General features: G+C 35.3%; 1 protein-coding gene across 2 annotated transcripts; it reads right to left on the bottom strand.

Annotated features, from left to right (window-relative positions):
- Window positions 1-2,704: 2,704 nt before the first annotated feature.
- Window positions 2,705-8,803, bottom strand: LOC132786006 (progestin and adipoQ receptor family member 3). 2 transcript variants are annotated; one of them, XM_060792365.1, is made up of 6 exons: window positions 8,663-8,803; window positions 7,999-8,117; window positions 5,502-5,642; window positions 4,226-4,330; window positions 3,421-3,705; window positions 2,705-3,357 (listed from the first exon to the last, which is right to left on the bottom strand). In XM_060792365.1, exons 2-6 carry the CDS (start codon window positions 8,101-8,103, stop codon window positions 2,938-2,940), a joined length of 1,056 nt encoding a protein of 351 aa, XP_060648348.1. In that variant the 5' UTR covers window positions 8,104-8,117; window positions 8,663-8,803; the 3' UTR covers window positions 2,705-2,937. The 2 variants fall into 2 exon arrangements, with proteins under 2 accessions (XP_060648348.1, XP_060648350.1); XM_060792367.1 differs by lacking the exons at window positions 7,999-8,117; window positions 8,663-8,803 and adding an exon at window positions 7,021-7,325.
- Between the last annotated feature and the right edge of the window lie 1,158 nt (window positions 8,804-9,961).

Below are 9,961 nucleotides of genomic sequence, written 5' to 3' on the forward strand. Positions count from 1 at the left end.
CTCTTTAGCCTTCTTTCTTTTAAATTGTTGTCTACTAGAGTTCAGGCTAAATTATTTTCATGGTCATGGAGTCTAACGATGTATTTCATAAAATATGAAATTATTTGTTTAAAAATTATAACATTCAAAAACAATTTTATTATAATACAAGTTTCAAAAAATTGTATAAAATAATAACAAAAATGTTTAATAATTTCAGTAAAATAAAAAAATTATATTAAGGAAATTGGAAGTTATTTAAAGTGTAGTTTTTGAATCTATAAATGTTCGAAGATTAGGTATAGAACATATTCAAAGAATAATTTTATATTCAACAAATTTTTAAATGTGTCTGTCCCCCCTCAAAAAATTTTTTTCTATATTTTAAATTATAAATATATATATATGTATAAATTTAAAAATTTATTAAAAGCAATTCTTATTCATATTTTAAAACAACTTTCACCAAGTTGTGATATTCCTTCCCTTTCCTTCCCAAAGTCCTACTCTCATTATTGTCGCGAACAGAATTCGCTGTGTTAACTTTGCACAACGGACACGCTTAAACCTGTTAGAGAAATCTCAAGTGCGTCCATTAAAATAGCAATCGGTTCGCCATTTTGTTGCTGGTGGTATTATTTATGTTGTTGTGCTGCTGCTGGTGTGACTGGTTGTTATGAACACAACACAACAATAACAAAACTCCATTGTGCAACCCCCAAACAAGGTCTCCGCCCCCTCCACACTCGGCTCAACTCACACTCACAGCCACCCACACACCCCTTTAATTATGATTCAGTGCACACAAACTTTTGTTGCGTGCCTTGTGTTTTGTTGTTGTTCTTCTCGTTGTTGTTGTTACTGCTGTTGTCCTTTTGTGCTAACTTTTCAATTCCTAATTATAATTAGAGAATCGGTTGTGTTCATAAATATTAAAAAGGGTCGGTACTACGAAGCTCCCACAGTGCTTCACTTGTTGTTGCTCGACTGCTGGCAACGGCAACGACATTGCATGAATAATTAACTCAAGTCTTTATGGGGGACAACAATCGCCCCCTTATTCCCATTCTCCTCATCCCCCCTTTTGCTGGGCATCTATTTGCCATGCGCCATCTTGTTGTTGTTGGCTACAAAGGAACACAGCAACAGAGCAGCGAACAGTGCTCCAAAGACGTGCGGCGGCGACATGTCATGAATTTACTTATGAATATTTGCATTTTTAATGTAATTTGTCCGATGCGCTTGCTTGTGTGTGCGAAATGTCATCATATCGCTCGATAAGTCCAAAATGCTAGACTGGATCTAGGCTAAAGTTAGAGTGTGACTCCGTCACATGATTAATAAATTAAAGTTTACACAGTAAATTTAAAAACGAAGTAATCGGAATGCAAATTTCTTCTTTAAATGTTTGTTATACGCAACTCAGTGAACACAGAAACCATTATGACAGCCTTGGTTGCGAACTTGAATTTAGCAAATACACAAAACGTTGTTATACGAACGAAACTTGACGTCAGCGGAGATACCAACCTCAATCTGAACGAAATTTAACGAAGAAAACTGAACGTATCCAAAAATTAGCCAATGTGCAAACCTGCACCATAGCGAGAACGCAAACCTTTGTGTTTTCGTTAAATACTGGTTATATAGTTTGTTCACAAACCGCAGCACTTATAACAGTATAGGCTCAATCCATAGCAGTGTTGCCAGAATCTCTAGAGCAAAAATTGCTGGATTTCAGAAAAAAAATTGCTATAAATTGCTAACATTATACAAAAAATAGCCAACAAAATTGCTAAATATTTTAAATGACATTATTCATCAAGTTTGTACATTTTTTATTCATTTAAGAATAAAATCTTGAAATTAAAAATAAAAAAACAAGATTTCGTATTTTTATGATTTTGTTAACACTTTGGGGGCAAATATTACTCTTGAAACGCAGTTAACTTTTCAAGTCAGTGAACTCAAGTAGCTCATATAATCGAACCACTTGGTTAAATACAAGCCCCGATTTCATTGCAAACTGTTAATCGCAATTTTTGCAGTGAATGACAAAAGGAATACATAATAAAAAGGACTTAAGTAAAATAGCTAAAATTGCCAACAGAGAAATAAAAAATTGCCAAATTTGTAGCTAATACCATTTAAAAAAAAAAGTTACAAATAAACTAAAGCAACTAAATTGCTAAACTGGCGCACTGCTTCACAGTTTCACAATTTCACAATTTGTATTTAGCTAATGAGTGAACGAACTAAGTTCGCACATGAACTATAAACAGAATCGAACTATAATTTAATGAGTAAGCCTCAAAATACATCCAATCGGTAAAAGAGCTATCGGAACTTTTTAAAAAGTGCCAAAAGTAGCCGAAGCATTGAAAAAAATTGCTAGATTTCTAGCTAATAGCATTTCACAAAATCTAATAGCTTTTGCAGTTTCAAAATAGCTAAATCTAGCAATAAATTAGCTAAAATGGCAACACTGATCCATAGTTCACCTCACTGTGTTTGTGGTATTTAACCGTGCTAAATATGACTTGCTCCTTAAAGTATGCAACACATTTGTTTTAATAGTACATTATTTTCAGTGCAAATTCAAAACACGTTTATATATTTGAAATTTGTTGTATTTTATTATATTTTGCTTTAATATAATCGAATATAAAATAATTGTAACCAGATTCAAATTTTCTTCATGGCCATAATAAAAAAACCTTCTTCACATAGTCCATCCAATAATCGTAATAAGTAGACTAACAGAAAGAACCCTAACTACATAATAGCATGTCTGTATGTGTCTTTGTGTGTGTGTTGTGAGTGTGTTTTTGTGTTTTGTGGATATTTGAATGTACATAAATTAACAATATTGCTCAACAGCTACTAAACTAAATATTAGTTAATGCTAAACTATTTACACATGGTGCTAACAAAGCGATGTCCGTTTATCCTTTTTGCCTAAGCTAGCACCGGCCCACTGCAACTGTTGTTTAAGCGATACTCGGCATAGACAATGCCCGTGTTGTGCCAATGATAGAAGGCGGCCACAATGATCAGATGCCACCAGTTGTGCGAATGTCCAACAAAATCGACTTTGCCATTGAGCCAACGCTCTGGAATCTTGGCGGCATAAAACACAAATGCCACCAGACAGAGCGCATACATGATGACAATGCGTGGCACCATCAATCCAACCAGTTCATGCTCCAATCCACCCATTGCATAGGCCCAATGTCCCAGCGGAAGAATGCCATAGGCTGACCACAGCAACAACACAGCAACTTTGCCATTCATGGAGACATTCAGCTGAGGAATCTGCACAGCGATGGCCAAGCCAAACATGCCCAGGGCAATGGTCGAGTACAGAGTTCGCAGGAACTGCAAGAAAGCGATTTTTAATACTACTTTCATATAAAAGAATTCAAAGCCAAGATCTCTTACCGTATGACACCAAAAGGCGTAATACATGCCGCTGATATAGATCGCCACTAGGGATAAGGATATGCCCAGAAAGTCCACAGATAGAAATAGTTCATAGTGTTCCTCCGATTTACAGGAGAAGATGTGATAGATAGCCGAGAGTAGCATGCACAGACAGAAGCAGACGAGCAAACAGACGACGAGCACTTGATCACTGAATTCCGCATGTTCGCGTAGAAATTGCAAGTCAAAGATCGTCAATCCAATAAAGAGAATACAGCCAGCCAAATGGCTCCAGATGTTGATCTATTGAGCATACAAATAAATAAATTAATACCATTTCTCTTTTCTTAATTAATCAACTTTCAGTACAAACAGAAATTTTGGCAATTCATTTGAAATACTTTCATCCAAATAAAAGCTACTTCAATTCCAAAAGTGTTTTATACTTTATTATAAATTTGTCAAAAAAGATATTCATGTCTTTTTTCCATTTGCTATTCATTCGTTATACAAAACTGTATTGAAAATTTTGTATGCTTTTGCGCACTTTGTTAATTATTCAATATTCAAATTAAAAACTGTATCGTAATCAAATTTCTCTTTGCATATTTTCGTCAACAAAAACTTATGCAAATTTTCTTCCTATTCGCATTCGCTCAAAAGCTCTTTAGTTTATAATAATTTGTGCTGCTCTCGCGTATTTATATTGTTTTAATTATAACTTATAGTAGATAAAAGGTCTAACGATCACAGCTAAATTTATCTCAATAATATGAATTACGTATTTCGTTAAGTTTATCTATGAATTCTCATGGATACTCACCGTCTCATTGGTCCACCAGAATATGCTCTGCAGGCACAACTTGTTGGAGAGGAATGTGCGATATCCGCGACGAATGTACGGATTAAATTTCAAATGGGTTGGCGCCTGTAAAACAATAGATTGATAGATTAGGTCAATTACTATACAATAAACATAGTTGCATATAGTCTTACATGGCCGTGGTAAACACACCGATAGCATATTGAATTAGAGACATTGACAGCACTTGTTTAAAAAGCAATGACATCCAAATAAATAAATAAATAAATAAAAGACTCACTGACCATAGACGTAGAAACCTTTTGGCCACTGGCCGCATGCCAAATTAAAATACACAGAGTCTCAATTATACAATTAAACAAATGAATTAAATGTTCATCTAAATGCAAAATGTCTTTGAATTGTACGGACTGAATGAAGACTTAACGAAGCGTAAATACCCTGCGGCATTAGAACGTAACGAGTTAAAGAACTTGACGAAGCTTTTTTGGTAGATAAACATATGTTTAGGCAGTGAATTTCTTGAAGTTTAAGATCTCAAAAATGTACATTATGCATAAAAGTTCTTTGTAACAAGAGGAAAGTAATTTACTGTCTTAATACCTCAAGGAACAATAAATTTCCCTAGGACCAAGTCTAACTTAACAAATGAAAGTTATGTCGCACAGAAAAGCTTCAGCCTAACTCGACGAACTGAGCGAAAGCTTTAACTGTCAATGTCGCCAAGGTTAAGTCCGGCCCCTTTGATCAGCATCGCGATGTTTCATCAGCGAGCGTTGCCACTCTTCTTCTTCTTGCTTTGTGTTTGTGTCTTCTTCGCTGAGTATCTATGCGGGGTTTTTCTCTTTTTTCGTTGTTGTTGGCTTTTTCGGTTAATAATAAAATCGACCTTGATTTAGTTCGCTGTTGAGTTGCTGTCTCGCTGTCTTTGTTGTTGTCTTTGTTATTGTTAAATTTTGTATTTATTGTAGTAGTTTTTGTTGTTGTTGTCGCTTTCGTGCCTATTTGTATTATTTGGCAATTGTTGCCACGTTTTGCATTTTTCGGCTTTTCGTTTTCGGTTTCGTGGCTTTTACAACACGCACTCGCAAATAGTTTGGGCACACATTAAATTCCACACCAATAAAATATTATATGAACAAGTGTGCAACAATTGAATGGCAACAGCGATTCCTGCGTTTTAACATTTGGCCTCAATTAAAAACTGCGACAATTGACTTTGAATTGATCGCAAAAAATGTATTAGCAAGATTTGGTTTTATAGTTCTTCACTTACATCATCGAAGTTGCACAGCCATTTGAATGTGGAGTGTTTGTCATCAAAATCTGGGCCATGTCCAAGAACATTCGGCTCCTCATTGGCCGGAAACTGATGCGAGGTGTCCGTGGTCGAGTCTGCAGTTAATTGACCATCGAGCTGATTGTCCAAAGATCACCAGAAGAAGAAGAAATAGAAGAAGATGAAAAAGAGAGAATTTTGAACAATTAGATAAACGTAATTTGCATTTTGGCTCTGCTTCCGTATTGTTATTTTTGCTTTTATTCAAATTTGTTGCTGCTATTTTTAATGCAATTGTTTTTGCTGCTGTTGTTGTTGTTGACTAGCAAACTAATTACGTATTATAAAATAGCAAGCGCAACAAATAGGGGGCTTGACTTTAATTTGTTTATCTAGTTTCAAAAACACAAAACAACACCAACACCACTAAATTGCAAGCTGCACGTGTGTGTAAGTGTGTGTGTGTGTGTGTTTGTGCGTGTGCAATGAAAAGCTTTTACAGCTTGATGACGTTTTGTTTACACTTTACAAGGCGCTTTGTTGTTGCATTCTTGAAATGCTTTGGGAAAAAGCTTTTTTCGCATGTGCACTGTTCAAACGGTACAGCCAATGTAAAATGTTAGTACACAGCTCAGCTGTTGAATCCAATAAGAAAGTTACGCATACGCATATTTTAAAGTATAAAAGCAATAAAAAACGTTCGACCCCAATACGAAAATTGCGTATACGTAATAATTTTTACTTACTAAATAACAAATATGAATATAAAATTAGAAAAAAATCGTAATTGTTTTACTTTAATTTTTAATACTTTAAATTTGAATTAAATTTCTATAAACTTTTTACTTCTTCAATAAATTTAAATCTCTAAAAATTTATAGTTTTTGTGAAACAGTCTTTAAGGGTAAACAAGAAATACGTTTTTAAGTAATACTTTAAACTTGTATTTATTTTTTTTAAATTTCCAACTAACCACTTAAAAAGTTTTCCTATAAAATTCACTTAACAAAGAGCTGCACTCCCATTTCAATTGCTTTAAATGTAAACAATTGTCTAGCTTTCCAGGTATCACGTCTGTGCATAAATAATAACAGCTTTTGTTTGTTAACAATTGCTCAGATTTCTAGCCATCGCCATAAATATTGTGTTCCAGTCAATTTGGCGTATTAACTTTTCAGCTTTCAGTTTTCTGCACTCTCGACTGTGTTTCCAGGTAAACAATGCGATCACCAGCAGCTGATTGAGAAGCCAATTGCAAAGTGCATTCTCAAATATTTTCACAGACAAACAAATTTAAAGCAAAGGTTTTTAGTTTTTTGGTTTTTTGCTCACTTCGATTTGCATTGTATTGCATTATTGACTGGACAAATAGATGTTAATGGCAAGTCATTGATAAACAGGATGTGCAATTAATTTAGTCATTGACGTAAATACGAAAATATTTCGTAAGTTTCGTATATTGTGTGTACTTGGCACAAAAGGTTTCAGTTTTGGGTTTTTCAATTTCGAGTCTTACGTTTTTCTTTTTATTGTTGCGCCCATTGCGTTTTAATTCGGCTGTGGTTGTTGTTGTTGTGGTTGTTATAACTGTGGTTTCCATTTTTCAATAACTCTTTAGTTTGTCCAAAGATCACGAAAAAAGTCTCAACACTTTTACTATTATTATAAACTGACTCTTTTTGTGTGCACTTTTACTACAGTTTCATATTTTTTTTTCCTTTCTTATTTGATTTCAAATTCAAAAAAATATTTCAAAATCAAGTCAACTGTTTTATTTCACACTTTTAAATTGGAGATTTTATCAACCGTTTCGTTGACCAAGTTGCACGAAACTAAAACGAATGCAATCAAATAGCTCGCAGTTATCCAAAAGCTGCGCACTCAAAAAAGCTCACACGAACGCTCAATGTGAGTGCAAGAGAGTGAGCGAGTGAGAGAGCGCATAACGATTGCAAAATACTTGACGATGATGAGAAAGCTCAACATCGTCGCTGCCAGTTATGCGAAATTTCGTTGAGCCGGCTTTGCTTTTCGATCGTTGTGCAAGTTTTTTATTTTAATGGACAAACTATAATGATGTGCCCCGCCTCCACTGAGCTTATATAACTGTCAACAACAACAATAACAACAAGTGCGTTGGCTGCGCTAGCTGAGAACTGTATTTAGATGAGCAAGTGTATCGATAACATAAACAAAACCGAAAATCAAATTCAAAACCAGTTTCGATTTATCCGCGTTGACTGAACTTCACGAATTCCGCGTGTGCACAACTTTCGCAATGCCCTTTTACACGCATACCTGCATACATAAGTATTTATGTAAACCACACACACACACATGCATATGCACATAATTGCTACTCAACTTGACCTTGGCTTCATTTGCAGACATAAGCTCAAGTCATTTCAGCTCAACTCAAACACCCTTTCTGTCCCTCTCTACCGCGCTGCTTAAGCTTCGGCACGTGCGCTTTCTTATCACCTTTCCTACTCACCCAGCTGTCCGCGTCCTTTGCTGACTTGCGATTATATGCGCCGCTTAGATCGCAATCAGCTAAAAGCTGCGACGACGCAAGACTTTCGTGGGGTCGTGGAGCCATTTTCTAGCAGTAATCTGTAATGTAATAAATATTGACATGACAAATACCATTCACAGACAAGTGTGAAAATAAATAAATAAAAATAAAAGAATAAGAGTTGCCAAGCGACGGTAAGTTAGAAAGCCACTCGAAAATTGTATATAAATCAGTGTTTAACCCGATAGACGCCTTTGAGCTGCAGTTTAATGATCTATTAAAGTTAAACGCGTACAGCACTAGTCGCCGCTATCTATCTCGCTCGCACGCTCATTGTCTATGCATAGGCCGAAAACAACACAGCGAAGACACCAAGCAAATCAGCTTCTTCTATTTTTCTTTTGTTTACATAACCAAAATTCATATGGAATTTTCAACTTGTATCTTCTCTTGTGTATATATGCTGTAGTGTTGTGTTGTTGTGCACGTGCCAGTTTAATAAATTGTCATCTCAATCACTTGGCGAACTTTCAATTGATTTTGATTTATGCACAAATATTTTTTAAGTACACACATGCAAATGTATTAAATGTATGTACATTTACATATGTATTTTATGTATGTACATAAACACTATACATACTTTCTGATCTAGGCAGCAGCAATCTCACTTTGCGAATTTCCTCACGAGCCACTCGCGTGGCAGCTAAAAGTAAACTGAAGACTGCAGGCGGCAACTGGGGCAGAGAGTCCCCCAAAAATGTTACCGGTGAAAATCGACGAAAGAGCAACGTAGAGCGCGCCAAAGCAAACGAGAGAGCCCAAGAGCGACATGGAAATACTTAACAGATTCCCCCAAACAGCTGTGAAAGCAAGCGAGTGAGCTGCTGTGACGTCACAGTCTCACTCGCCATTTTAACAGCAACGATCAGCCATGAGAGTGTGACGTGTACGAAGAGAGTACGAAAGTGTTCATGTTGTTTCACATTACCTGTCGCCGTCGTCGGCTCGCGCATTGTTAATAGCCGAACGAGGATGTCGACAAAAAAAGCAACACAGCACAGTCGATGGCGGTGTTTATTAATCGAGTCTCTGTCTCTGAATTGATTAAATGTTTATTTAGCATGCTATGGCTGTTGCCAGCTTCTGAAAATACACACACACACACAATACGTAGCGCTAACTGCCGTTTAAGCTGTGCTTGCTTTTTCCGTCTGTGCTACTTTTACAGTAATTCGTTCCACGACGAATTCGAAATGCCCTTCACATTGAGCGTTTGTTTGCTGGCTGCTGCCCTTGATTGCAGCTGTTGCACACCTGTCTCACCTCTTTGACGTACTTCTTACATAGCGTAATTACATATATTGTAAATTTACCTTTAAAATAGATCACTTTGTTAGTCTTATAAATTTGCTTACGTAAACTCTACGATTTGCATGGGTCCCAAGGTTAAACGCTAATGCTTCAATTGCATAATGCCCTAACTGTATAGAAATCAGAGACTGTAACAAATATAATTAAACAAAATTAAAGTATTTGCCGATTATTTTGTTTTCCTTGAAAACAACTATAGATAGTGAAATAATTAATCGAAAAATAATCACTACTAATTAGAACCTAAGACAGTCGAACAAAAAAGAATTAAATATGTTGGTATTTAAAATTTAAATTTAAAGTATTTCTGAAATCATTAAATAACATTACAAAACGGTAAAACTAAAAAAAAAAGAAAATTTTGGTCTTTTAAAATTAAATTTAACTAAAGATATATCTGAAATCATAAAAAAATTAATCTGGTTTCTATGTATATCAAAAACAGTAGACAAATATCTTTGGTACTTTTTATATTGAATCCCTGATAATCAAAATACTTACCACAAAATGGCAAATTCTAACAGCTTTAACTTATACATTTGTTTCTATGCTCTATTTATTGCCTTCT

Source organism: Drosophila nasuta, chromosome 2R, assembly GCF_023558535.2.
Source record: "Drosophila nasuta strain 15112-1781.00 chromosome 2R, ASM2355853v1, whole genome shotgun sequence".
NCBI lineage: Eukaryota > Metazoa > Arthropoda > Insecta > Diptera > Drosophilidae > Drosophila > Drosophila nasuta.